Here is a 14,102-nt window from a genome sequence, read left to right on the forward strand (position 1 = left end):
TGATGTTTCTGATATATCAGTTTGAAAATATAGTAAAATTTATATTTGATTCAGATATGGTAGCGGGAATTAATACAGACAGGGATGTTCTCCCATTTGGGACCAATACTATATACCCTCCCCCCTTTCTATACTACTATATCCTTTTGCTTAGTGACCTTTTTGCAGTTTGATATCTTTGCCTATTTTCCTTTAAACAAGGTCTTACTTCTAATTATGTTATGGAAAATAATTGAATAAAATCAAGCATTTTCTTGAACTAATTTGGAAACATTAAAACAATTTCACATAGTGAAATTTGTTTTTCAAGGACGTAGGAAAAACAAATATTACAAGAGAACAATATAAAATCTACAAAATGTATTTTCTGATAAGATATTTTGAACATTATAAAGAGAAAAACTTCAATCTAGGTTTAGGCAAGCTAGATGACATTTGATTGGCTTTTTTTCTCATTAATTTAGCTGACCTGTTGTGCTCGTTTTTAGTTCTGTCTTTGATATTTTTACTACTCTCACAATTGATGTAGTTTTTTTCATTGTTTTTTCCTTGTTGGTGAGGTTCAGGTACAGAAAAAGGCATTATATGAACTAAAAAAAATTTTTTTGGATTAAAGATGTGCTTCTCACAAATTTGTGGCAAAGGACATTTACAAAAGAAGGAAGTTAGTGAGTTTCCCCCTTGCTTAGAACACAAACTGCATTATACACTTTATACCTCAGTTTGAGTCATAGAAGATTTTTGCTTGACAAAACTGATCTGGAATTCTGCTTTGAATATCTGGAAGCTACATGTTGGAAATTAGTTCTTATATTTAAATTTGAAAATGGTATTTATTACACATTACTTTTAGTCTAGCAATGTATGTTAAAATTAACATTAAAAGTACGTCTTAAGAATTATCTCTGGCTGTCAAAGTTGTTGGTAAATTAAGGGCATGTTTATATATATAAATACATAATGTTTACTATTACGGGGTCAGAAAATTAATAGAAAAATTGATTTAAAAAATAGGGGCTTCCCTGGCAGTCCAGTGGTTAAGACTCCACGCTTCCAATGCAGGGGGCACGGGTTCAATCCCTTGTCGGGGGAACTAAGATCCCATATGCTGCATGGCGTGGCCAAAAAGAAAAAAACAGAACAAACAAAAAATAGTATATTTGTCAATAAAAGATAAATGTAAATGAGTAGAAGCATGTAAAAAGTGTGAGGTACTCCTATGTTGTTACTCCGCTGTTTTAACTTTTTATTAGCCTCATTAAGAGAACAGACAACATGGATAAGCTAAGAGATGTTCATCTTACGTCTGAGTAGCTCTTTTAGTGAAAGGAACAATGTTGAAATGGATAGCTGAAGTCGTAGTTTGGGTTTCCTTTGGGATTTTGTTTTATTGTTGATTTGGGCTGTCAAGATTTGTAAAGCCACAGACCAAAGTGTTTCCGAAGGAAGAGTGTTGTATCCAGTTTTGGAATTAGGAATCATTTCATCTCATTCTCTTTAAGTCCTAGATAAATATACCTGTTTTTAATAAATCCCACATTTGAAATGCATTTACTGCATGCTTCTTGTGTGTCAGCCTTTGTGCTGGGTATGTAGGACACTGCATGTTTTTCTCCTAACTTCTTATCCACGGTCTAGGGTTTGTTAAGGATAATTTTCAAGTCTGCTGTACTACATACTTCAAGATAAAACAAACCAACCCTTTGGATGCTTTATTAGAATAGTAACTATGTGGCTGAAACGAGAGCAGTTGCTATTCACAGTAATCAGAAGGGTGAGGGAAGTTGGGAAGCGAATCTTGTGTCAGACTAGTTATTCCAACCTTGGATTCTATTTTTGATAGTAACAGTTCTTCCCTACGTTATCTTCAGGAAATCATGTTCTAATTATCAGGTGCGTTCTAATTATCTTTAACGTTTTCTTATGAATTTCTCTTAAAATACATGTGCAGCTTCTGCCTATCATATCTCAGGGTAACACATTCCGTAGGTTTCTAATTTGTCAGCGTTTCAGGTTTATTATTACAGGAATTGGTTAATAAGTCAGTGTTAAACTCGCCCTAAGTGATTTTATGCATATTGATTCTAACCTGTTCACTTTTCATCTTTCCAGAATGTTTTTTTTTTTTTTAAATTTTAGCCTAGTTTAGACTGAGGAAGAGTGCTTTCTTACCATGGATGGACTGGCTCAGGCTGCCCTGAGCAGTGTTCACATCTGGGTTGCATGTTAGCTGGTGCATGTGCTGCATGGGGGGCGAGATGAGCCCCAGGACTAGAGTGTCCAGTGTCCCCCTGGGGGAGCCCCAGCTTCCTCCTTTGTTTAAAGAGGAGCTCTTAAGACCTAATGACCTTTAAGCACTGTAAGTAGGTGGGTAATTAAACAGGTTTAATAAGAAGCTTTTTACAACTGAGAGGATTGGAGGCAGAAGTTTGTCTCAAGTTGAACATGAGCAGGGAAAGAGAAGTGGTTTTTGCAGAAGAAACCCTCAGTAGTCACTGGCCCCAGTCCATCTCGGACGCCTGAGTTAATGGCCAAGGTCAGTGGTTTGTAGACTTTTTGATGCCGGCACACATGGATTTTCCCAAGATTCTTCTCCCTGCTCCCCTAGCTCTCCCCTCTCCTATATTGTATTTATAGTTATTAGAAAGATGGAATAAAATTTAACATTGTTTCGGAATTGTTTTGAAATTGTTGTGCTACCAGCTGAAGACATTCATTTTAAGAACTTCATAAAATCAGGGTGGGAATCATGGTAGTAAATAGGTAAAATGAGAAAAACAAATACTATTTCTCATGCCACTTTTCCCAAAAAGCCTGAATACTTTTAGCCCAGAGTAGAATGATTTTCTGCAAAATTTGCTTTGTATATTAAATAGGTGATACAAAAAGCTTTTTTAAAGGAAAGCTGTACCATTTTAAGTTTGTTATTATCCCAGTTACTTAAATGGCAGTTAGGAATAGCTAGTGACTTTCTAAAGAATGTGAATATAATATTGATGTAGGTATAGTCTGAATCAGTTTCTTATTTAAAATAAAATTATGAAATATAATTTCCCTATGCCCAAAGAATAGACATCCTTTTATTACCTGTTAACTAAATTCTTCAATACTGCACAGAGTTTAGTGTTTTTTTTTTTGAAGAGCTGGTTATTTGGTTTCTGTACCATTAGTGTTTCTCCTTCTGACTTTTGAATTAAGGGAAGAAAATTATGTACATCCTTGCTATTTTGTTAATAGTATCTGATCTTTAGTGATGGTATAATCTGTTTTAGGAATGTTGGCATTTGTATAATTTAAATATTTTTTATAGCTATGATCTAATGAAAGGATAGGAAGGGCCCAATTTTAGAGTGATTTAGGAACAAAATGTGGTTAGTTTATGAAACTTCTCGTGAGGCTGTTGCAAAAACAGACCATCATTATCTCATCCAGAGGATTTTAAAAATGCAAAATTTTAACAAGAAGACCATCTTTATATATTGATGGTTATAGTTGTGTTTATATTGCCATTTGATGAATAATAAAACTGGCATGTAAAAATGCCTTTTCAAGGAACAAAGATTAGAAATTAGGACTTGTACATTTTGATCTTTATTATGATACTAGGATAAACTATTTTCTAATATTGAGAAATTTCTCTTGGTGGATGACTATACTTATATGTTTATAGTTTATATATAACATTTAAATATAGCAAAATCTGTCACTAAGCAAGACAAGACAATTATACAATCTGCTCTCATTTCAAAGATAGCACAGGATAACTTGTCTTTGCGCTTTGGAGACTGATCTCTGTTTAAACTTTTTATTATTTCTTCCTAAAATTTTAACTTGAGTTGTAAAAACCATCTTTCCAATTAGGTTATATTAAAACTGGATCTTGGCCTAATGAGTTAGTTAAGCAAATTTTTTTTTCCCCTTTTGGTCAAGTTTCATATTTATAGGTGTATGTGTGTTCCACCCAATAGAAAACTAAAATGCACTGTGGATAGAGTGAGGCTACCCAATGCTCAGGATTTATGTTACGATGTATTTCACCCGGTGCTGGTATTCTGCTGCATTTTTTTTCCAGAGCTGTGAAAACTTGATCAGTTGTTCATTTTGAAATTGTGCCCTACTTACCATGCAATTTAACTGAGGCTAAACTGGATTTTTCTGAAATGGCATTTGAATAGTACATTTTATCACTTTTAATGTGGAATTTAATGTGGGAAAAAAACACAAAAGTTTTTTGTTTCTCTAGTAGGAAGAGAAAAGTGATTATCACCTGATGAGATTTTGTCTTATGAGAAATTTACCATACTTTCTTCCTGCAGATCAGATTTCTCTTGACTAAAGGATTAAGTTCTAAATGTTAATCTATGTTTTTAAAATGTTAATAACTATTTCTGGTATGTCCTAGCCTGAGGTACAAAAAAATATTTTTTACATGAATTCTTATTTATGTTATTTTGTTAACCTAGACAAAACCATATTTCTCACATGGGGAAAACACTCTGTCAACTGGGGTTTTATATTGTTTCATTTTTAAGAACTTTAGCATACAAAATTTTCTTACCAAAATGCACAGTGTATTATTTGAGAATTTTAATGTTGTGTTCCTTTATAAATGTGTTTTTTGTTTCCATTTAGATCTTGAGTACCTGATGCATGCAAAACAGCAGCTAGTAACCACGGCTAAGCGTTGGGATTCTTCTTCTAAGACTATTATAGATTTTGAACCTAATGAAACTACTGATTTGGAGAAGAGCCTTCTTATCAGATACCAAATTCCTCTCTCTGCTGACCAGCTATTTACCCAGTCCGTTTTAGACAAATCATTGACCAAGACCAACTATCAGTCACGGTTGCATGACCTCCTTTATATTGAGGAGATAGCCCAGTATAAGGAAGTCAGCAAGTAAGTTACTTTAGAAACACTTTGCTTTTCTTTCTTTCTTTTTTAGAATCTCCCCTTTGGATAGTATTTTTCATGTTTAAAATACGGAGGGGTGCCTAAGCGCAGCCAGGTGGTGAAACGGTTGTTATTCAGTAGCTGTTATCCAGGATTGGTATATGAGCTTAAGGGAAGAGCTGTGCTCACCTTGGCATCCCTAGTGTACAGTGCCTTGCTGCCGCGTGCTGGGAGTATAAACGCATGGTCCCTGCTCTTCAGGAGGTCTCTGTCAGTGGGAGGGCAAACACTCAATGATTATTTGTCGAATAAATGTTCAAAAACTGAAGGAGACCACATATTTTGAAAAATAATCATGAAAGTAGTATTGAGGGAATTCATACTGGTTTCTTACATTTTAATTATAAGGATTGGACTATACAGGAACACCTCAGAGATAGTGTGGGCTTGGTTCCAGACCACCACGATAAAGCAGATATTGCAGTAAAGCAAGTCACATGAATTTGTTGATTTCCCAGTACATATAAGACTTAGGTTTACACTATTCTGTAGGCCATTAAGTGAAATATCAGGATGTCTAAAAAAAAAGGTACATACCTTAATTAAAAAATACTTTATTGCTAAAAAATGCCCACCATCGTCTGGCCTTCAGCAAGTCATAATCTTTTTGCCGGTGGAAGGTCTTGCGTCAGTGTTGCTGGCTGCTGACTGATCAGGGTGGTTCGTGGTTGCTGCAGGTTGAGGTGGCTGTGTCTTATTTTAATTTCTTAAAATTGCTGCATCGATTGACTCTTCACGAACAGTTTCTCTGTAGCAGCAACACTGTTTGATGGCATTTTACCCACAGTTAGAACTTCTTCCAAACTGGAGTCAATCCTCTCAAACCCTGCCACTGCTCTATCATCTACGTTTATGTCATATTCTAAATCCTCTGTTGTCATCTCAACAGTCTTCACAGCCTCTTCACCAGGAGTAGATTCCATCTCAAGAAACCACTCTCTTTGCTCATCCATAAGAAGGAACTCCTCATCTGTTAGCTTTTTATCACGAGATTGAAGTAATTCAGTCCCATCTTCGGGCTCCACTTCTAATTCTAGTTCTCTTGCTGTTTCTACCACATCTGCAGTTTCTTCCTCCACTGAAGTCTTGAACCCCTCAAAGTCATCCATGAGGGTTGGAATCAGCTTCTTTTATTAAACTATGGTTAATGTTGATATTCTGACCTCTTCCCATGAATTACAAATGTTTTTAATGGCGTCTAGAATGGCAGATCCTTTCTAGAAGGTGTTCAATTGACTTTGCCCAGATCCATCAGAGGAGTCACTGTCTATAGCAGCCGTAGCCTTATGAAATATATTTCTTAAATAATAAGACTTGTTAGTCGAAATTACTCCTTGATCCATGGGCTTTAGAATGGATGTTGTGTTATCAGGCATGAAAACAACATTAATCTTGTTGTTCCTCTCCATCAGAGCTCTTGGGTAACCAGGTGCATTGATAGGAGTAGTATTTTGAAAGGATCTTTTTTCTGAGCAGTAGGTCTCAACAGGGGACTTAAAATATTCAGTTAACCATGCTGTAAACAGATGTGCTGTCATCCAGGCTTTGTCGTTCCATTTACAGGGCACAGGTGGAGTAGATTTAACATATTTCTTAAGGGCCCTAGGATTTTTGGAATCGTAAGTGAACATTGGCTTCAACTTAAAGTCACCAGCTGCATTAGCCCATAATGAGAGTCAGCCTGCCCTTTGAAACTCTGAAGCCAGGCAGTGACTTCCCCTCTCTAAAGTCCTAGGTAGAGTCTTCTTCCAACAGAAGGCTGTTTCATCTATACTGAGAATCTGCCGTTTGGTGTAGCCACCTTCACTAAGTATCTTAGCTAGATCTTCTGGATAACTTGTTACAGCTTTTTGCATCAGCATTTGCTGCTTCACCTTGCACTTCTACTTACATTATGGAGATGGCTTCTTTTTTCAACCTCGTGAACCACCTCTGCTAGCTTCAAGCTTTTCTTCTGCAGCTTCTTCACCTCTCTCAACCTTCATAGAATTAAAGAGAGTTGGGGCTTGTTCTGGATTAGGGTTTGGTTTAAGGGACTGTTGTGGCTGGTTTGATCTATCCAAACCACTAAAACTTTCTCCATATCAGCAGTAAAGCTGTTTTTCTTTCTTACTATTTGTGTGTTCATTGAAGTACAACTTCTAATTTCCTTCAAGAACTTTTCCTTCACAGTCACAACTTGGCTATAACTGGTACACGAGGCCTAGCTTTTGGCCTGCCTCAGCTTTTGACATGCCTTCCTCACTAAGCTTGATCATTTCTGGCTTTTGATATAAAGTGAGAGACATGTGACTCTTTCTTTCACTTGAACACTTAGAGGTCATTATAGGGTTATTAACTGGCCTAATTTCATTACTCTTGTGTCTCAGGGAATAGGGGGTCTGAGGAGAGGGAGAGAGATGGGGGAACGGCCAGTTGGTGGAGCAATCAGAACACACACAGTTGTTTTCTGTCTTGCACGGTTGCGTTTTGTGGCATCGCAAAACAGTTAAAATGGTAACATAAAAGATCACCATAACACATATAGTAATAATGGAAAAGTTTGAAATATTGTGAGAACTACCAGAATGTGACACAGAGACATGAAGTGAACAAATGTTGTTGGAAAAATGGCACCTGTAGCCTTGCTTGACTTAGGGTTGCCATAACCCTTCAGTTCGTCAAAAACGCAGTATCTGCAAAGGACAACGAAGTGCAGTAAAACAAGGTAGACCTGTCCTTTTACGTGGTCACCTTTGAATTTCTCTTCTTGAAAATGGATTGAATGAAACCTCTCAAGATTAGAAAAAATGTATTTCGGCTTGAGGCTGAATTTGATAATCAGGTTTATCTTTTTATTTTTTAAAGAAAGATGATTTTTTTCAAAGCAGTCCAGATATTAAGAGTTCTTTTTATGTTAAGTTTTAGTATGAGATGTGTGGAGATGGTAAGAATAATACTGCATTTCATTTAAGTTTTAAAATATGCTTCTGAGTTCTTTCAAGATTTATTTTCAACTTCTCTTGTCCTCAGCTACATGGTGTTGTGCATTCAGTAATGATTCCACCTTGCAGTGAAATCGATTTCATTCTAAGATATACATTTTCAAAAGAAATTGGCTCTGGCTGAAGCTCTCATGTGCGTGTGCATCAGAGTGTGTCGTGGCCTGCAGGACTGGGGCATTGTGGCTGCCCAGCACTAAAGCTGGCAGGACAAGCCCGATACGCGGATGCTCATTTCATCATTGCAGTGGCTGAGGCCTCTGTTGATTCAACCTTGGTTCTGTGGCTCTGCCTCAATAGACCCAGCTGTTTTTTGGCTTATTACCATGGTTGACTTTTGTTGTCATTCATTTAGTCAGAAATTGCATGAAGGGAAACTCACTATATATAGCTTTGAAGTGTTTTGAAAGTTACACTCAAGAGGTATAACTATTTCTAACATAGACGGAGCCATATTTCTTTTAGCTGGAAGTATGGTTTTAAATCGGCCGGAAACTTCCATGGGCTACTATTCTGCCATTTCCAAAAATGTTAGGAATCCTGTAAGCTTTCAAGTTGATTTTAAAATGTGGCATGGAACCATGGAAAGATGGTTTTCCTTCTTTTTAAGACGTATCTTTGTTAATTATAGGATATATTTTGTATTTTAGGTATTTCTGAGTTACTAAATCTCAAAAATGCATATTATTTTAATACTTAAGAACGCTTACTAATGTCTTTTTAGTTTCAGCCTGTTAATCTTTTAGAAAAATTAAATATTAGTAGCTGTAACTTTGAGAAGGTCTCTAATGTCTGCATCTTGAACATATGGTGACTCTTCTGTAGGAAAAGCTGTATTTCTTAGTTCTAGTGTCTCTGCCTCAAGAGTTTTGTTGCAAGGCACAACTCAATGTCATAAAAGAATTCTCTTATTGCTTTAAAACTGTGAGATTAATTTTTCATGCCTGCTAAATTGTCATCAAGTGTTTTGGGATGGTAGATTCTAAAATAGATGTAACAGTAAAACTTTAATATATTACCCAAGTTAGTTGAGAAAACATTATAGGATTACAAGAATTTGTTAGGGAATAATATGAAGTAGGTGAAATGGGAATATGGTGCCTGGAAAAAAAATCAGATTATTACAAGCATGTAAAATTAATTCAATGAACAGAATTTATTGAGTATTCGAAGTGTTAGGTTCTAGGCTGGTCATTGCTGATTCTGAGGTAAACAAGTTACGTTTCGTTTCCCCAGAGCTTGAATGACATATCAAAGTCAGCTTTCTGGACCAGGTGGCATTTAAGCTGAATTTTGAAAAACAGGTAGAATTGTCAGGTGAAGAAACAGGACAAAGGTATTTAGTTTGAAGAAACAGGATAGGAGAATAAGAGCATAGAGTTGTGGGGGAAGCTGCAAGTCGGTCATCGTAATTTTAATGGAAGGGATGTGTGTGGTGGGGTGGTGAGATAGAAAGCTGTTTACACTTTACCCTCGGAGCCGCCTATCATCAGACTCGCATTCTACAGAGACCCTCTAGTGGTGGCTTGGAGAATAGATCTGAAGCAAGACATGGTAGGAGTTTGTTACAGTAATTCAAGTTAGAAATGTTGAGATGCAGATAATTTAGGAATAAGAGGAACTAACAGGGCTTGGTGATTGTATGATGGGGAATGAAGGTTGGTGAGAGAGACAAGGTCAAGGATAACTTGGTTTCTGGCTGGGACAACTAGGTGGATAGTGCCATTACCTAAGCTGTCTAATACACGGGAGGATTGGTTTGGGGTGGTACGTGGGGAAGTCACATGGTGATTCTCTTTTGCTTGTACTGAATTTGCAGAGCATGTAATCCAATGTGTGTATTTGGCAGTTAGGTTTACAGCCCAGAGCTGAGAGATCTAGGAGAGGGCGTCCTCGTCTTGTGAGAGCCGGCAGGGTAAGGAGAGAGCAGGGTGGATGCTTAGAAGGGGGGTGGTGCTTGGATGGAAGACGGAGGAACAGCCAGAAAAGTAGGAGGAGAACTAGGAGAGGATGACTGTACAGAAGCCAGTGGAAGAGGGAGTTTAAAGGAAACGGAAAGTGGTCGCAAAGTAATAATAACTTTACAAAAGATCAGAAAGCTGGACATCAAGTTTAGCAACAGAGAGGTCACTTGTGAATTGAGAGTGGACTGCAAGGAATCTCTTTGCTCTGAGAAGGTTGTTAATGACCACACATCAGTTATATGGATGATAAAAACAAAGTAGAAATTTAACTTCATTTGAAAAAATGTGAAAAACCTAAGGGTTCCTGTTCTTCTGTAAAGCATATATTTTATTTTTTTAAAAAAAGGAAGGTGAACATAGACTATATGTAAACTGGGGAGGGTGGTATACTTTTGTTTCATTTTATGACTTATTTTTATATGAATCCTTAGTGCACATTCCAGTCTTGAAAGAATCAAGCATAAGTAGATAACATACAATCTGTGTTTCTTTAAATTATATTGTACTTTTCTAGTTTGGATCTAGTGAAATATGGATAGAGAATGAGAGAAATATAACATGATTTTTTAAAATTCCATATATATATATATATATATATGATACACAGAGCAAGTACTCCTGGAATTCATTTGATCCTCATAGAAAGCCACGTTATTATATATTAAATTTATATTTATAATAAAGTCTATTTTTACATATCTTTTTGGAGCCTTAAGTATTCTAAGTGTTTTTTAAATATTTATTTATTTTGGGCTGCGTTGGGTCTTTGTTGCTGTGCGTGGGCTCTCTCTAGTTGCGGTGAGCAGAGGCCACTCCTCGTTGCGGTGCGTGGGCTTCTCACTGCAGTGGCTTCTCATGTTGCAGAGCACGGGCTCTAGGCGCACGGGCTTCAGTAGTTGTGGCGCACGGGCTTAGTTGCTCCATGGCATGTGGGATCTTCCCGGACTAGGGCTGGAACCCATGTCCCCTGCACTGGCAGGCGGATTCTTAACCACTTTGCCACCAGGGAAGCCCTTAAGTGTACTTTAAAATAACTAATGGAGCTTATAAACGCTATGACTTGTTACGTGCATAAATAGCTGTTCAGATGTATTATTTTCCTTAAGTGTTTTCTTATTTCTGTTAAAATATTTATCTAGTTTTACAGTTTTCTAACTTTAAAGTATATAAATGGAAACTCAAAATTTGAATATAATGTTTTAATTAGAATTGGTTTCCTAATATTGTAAGCAGTACAAATGTTTGTGTTACAGAAGTGCATAATGTTTTAGAAAAGGTTTTTTTTTCTTTTTCCTTAAGAATTTATAAGACATTCTTGACATCACGTCAAGAAAACTCAGAAAATTTCAGAAAATCACGAGAAAATACAGTAGTACCATTAAAAAGTAGCCTTTTCCACAAATGGGTATATAGATTATAAAACAGTTTTTTCATTCAAATTTTTTAAACCTTATTAAGAAAAAGGAGACAGGGCTTCCCTGGTGGCGCAGTGGTTGAGAGTCCGCCTGCCGATGCAGGGGACACGGGTTCGTGCCCCGGTCCAGGAAGATCCCACATGCCGCGGAGCGACTGGGCCCGTGAGCCATGGCCGCTGAGCCTGCGCGTCTGGAGCCTGTGCTCCGCAACGGGAGAGGCCACAGCAGTGAGAGGCCCGCGTACTGCAAAAAAAAAAAAAAAGAAAAGAAAAGAAAAAGGGGACAGTCTTCCCATTGTTACCACTGTGTCTTCTCTCTCACAGCACCATTTCAGAGTGGCAAAGGAGAAGAGCTATTAATTAATTTAAATCTTTCTTTCATTTCATCTTTCTTGACTGTGTGAATTAATCTTGATTCTCTGTGCTTCTTGCACACACATGTTCTCTTTCATGCTCACGTGTGCTCATGGAAGTGGGAGTGAGTGCACCAGCCATTGTCTAATAAGATAGCCTTTAACTTTTCTTTCCATAATTTGGGCATGAGACCTGCCTTGATGTAGCCATGAATAAAAATGTATTCTGGATGTTATTCGCCAGCGGTATTGGAAGAGAAATTTTATGGTTAGAATCTTGGTAAGATCTACTTGGAAAGCAGCAGTTTAATAAAAGTCTGTTGTAGCTTCAGTACAGTACATTTCCTTCTGGCTTTAGGTGATTTTAAAGTCTTGATTGTCCTAATGGTATATTTAAACAGACTTTCATATTAACTAATACATGATACTTCATTTTATTAAAAAATCGTACCTAGTTTCATTTTAAATGCTCAAACTTAAAAATATGTGTATTCTTCAACACAACTAAGCATGCATTTTTATAAACTTGGAGAGTTTATTCACTTACAGTTTTGTTGTTTCCAGCTTGGATTAAAGATAGTATATAATTTGTAGCTCAGTGGAGTGGAATTGATAATGAACCTTTAATTTTTCTATGTTTATATTTGATTTGTTTTACTCTCTTATTTAGTTTTAATGTTTTTGATGTAAAATATTCAAACTCATTTTCTATTTCTGACTTAGGTTCAACCTTAAAGTGCAATTGCAGATTCTAGCAAGCTTCATGCTCACTGGAGTTTCTGGAGGTGCAAAGTATGCTCAGAATGGACAACTTTTTGGCCGTTTCAAGCTTACTGAAACACTTTCTGAAGATACTTTGGCTGGACGGCTGGTGATGACCAAAGTCAATGCTGTTTATTTATTACCAGTCCCTAAAGAGAAGTTAGTACAGACCCAGGGAACCAAAGAGAAGGTTTATGAAGCTACTATTGAAGAAAAAACAAAAGAATATATATTTTTAAGGATATCCAGGGAATGCTGTGAAGAACTTAATCTTCGGCCTGATTATGACACACAGGTATGTTTTGAAGTGTGGCAGCTTCACTGTGGTTGTCTGTAGTTTCCCTGTCAGCAGATCCTCTTCTTCTGGTTTGTTTTCCCTCCCTCTGCCACAGCTAGAAGTGCAGTTGACTTTGAAGTATTGATTCTGGTGGGTGGGGAATTGGACCTTTGATAACTTTTAGAGAAAATTGATTCTCTTTAAGTAAAATCTAAAACATTCCAGTTTTATACGAGGTCAAGCGTTCTGATTTCTGTTTTAAATCAGCAACAGAAGAACAGATTAAAATAAACTAAGCTAGATCCTGTGGCAGTTCTTATCTGAAGTTGTATCTGCTCCTGTTCTTTTTTTTTTTTTGTGGTACGCGGGCCTCTCACTGTTGTGGCCTCTCCCGTTGCGGAGCACAGGCTCCGGACGCGCAGGCCCAGCGGCCATGGCTCACGGGCCCAGCCGCTCCGCGGCATGTGGGATCTTCCTGGACCGGGGCACGAACCCGTGTCCCCTGCATCGGCAGGTGGGCTCTCAACCACTGCGCCACCAGGGAAGCCCTGCTCTTGTTCTTTTTGTCTTTATTGATTTTTAGGTGAACTGTGCTCAGTCTGCCATATTTAACTGGAAAGCTACTCTTTTATTCTTTTTAAATATAGCATTTGGTGAATATTATCCATTCATAGTAAATCAATACGGTGTCATAGGCCTGGTTTTAACCCTTGAGAGATGATATTTCACAGATGTTCTACTAATTTTATCAAATATATTCTTCTTAGGAATGGTGGAATCAGATAATCTTTATTTAAAGATTAAGTAATTTACAAGTGCCTCAGTTTCTTTAGATGAAAAATGAGGTTAATAATAGTATACACGTCATTGGTGCTATTAAATGGGATAATCTATGTAAAGTGCATGTTACAGTGCCTGGCACTGAATAAACAAAGCAAATATTAGGCATAGTATTATTACACTATCTCCACAGAGCATTCTAGGAAGCTGAAAAGCACTGATGTTTGCTTTAATGCTTTTAAAAAAAATTTTTTTGTTTTGTCTTTCAGGTTGAACTTCAGTTTCAATTAAATCGATTACCCCTCTGTGAAATGCATTATGCGCTAGACAGGATCAAGGACAATGGGGTTTTGTTTCCAGACATCACTATGACTCCAACCATACCTTGGAGTCCCAACAGGTACAAAAAAGAGATATCTCATTCCAGAAGTTACATAAATTTTAAATTGAATATCTGTATCAAATAACTCATATGTTTATAAGAAGGTTTCCATATATTCTTCAAGAGAGATGTTATTAGTTGAGAAAAGAGAGTACAAGAACTCTTAGAATGAAGCATTTGAAGTTCATCATCGATTTTCTTCACTTTTCCTCAGAGTCTAAATGAGTTCTATTGC

At 37.0% G+C, this 14,102-nt stretch overlaps 1 protein-coding gene across 6 annotated transcripts in view; it reads left to right on the forward strand.

The window, feature by feature from the left end:
* Positions 1-14,102, forward strand: part of HELZ (helicase with zinc finger) — a 155,010-nt gene that overhangs the window by 50,832 nt on the left and 90,076 nt on the right. For all 6 annotated transcript variants that reach the window (XM_082861325.1, XM_082861322.1, XM_082861327.1 and 3 more), the window contains 3 exons: positions 4,633-4,900; positions 12,390-12,723; positions 13,755-13,885. In XM_082861325.1, the coding sequence (XP_082717451.1) occupies positions 4,633-4,900; positions 12,390-12,723; positions 13,755-13,885 (733 nt within the window). The remainder of the gene's footprint in view (positions 1-4,632; positions 4,901-12,389; positions 12,724-13,754; positions 13,886-14,102) is intronic.

Source organism: Leucopleurus acutus (assembly GCF_964270905.1).
Source record: "Leucopleurus acutus genome assembly, chromosome: 19".
Classification (NCBI taxonomy): Eukaryota; Metazoa; Chordata; class Mammalia; order Artiodactyla; family Delphinidae; genus Leucopleurus; species Leucopleurus acutus.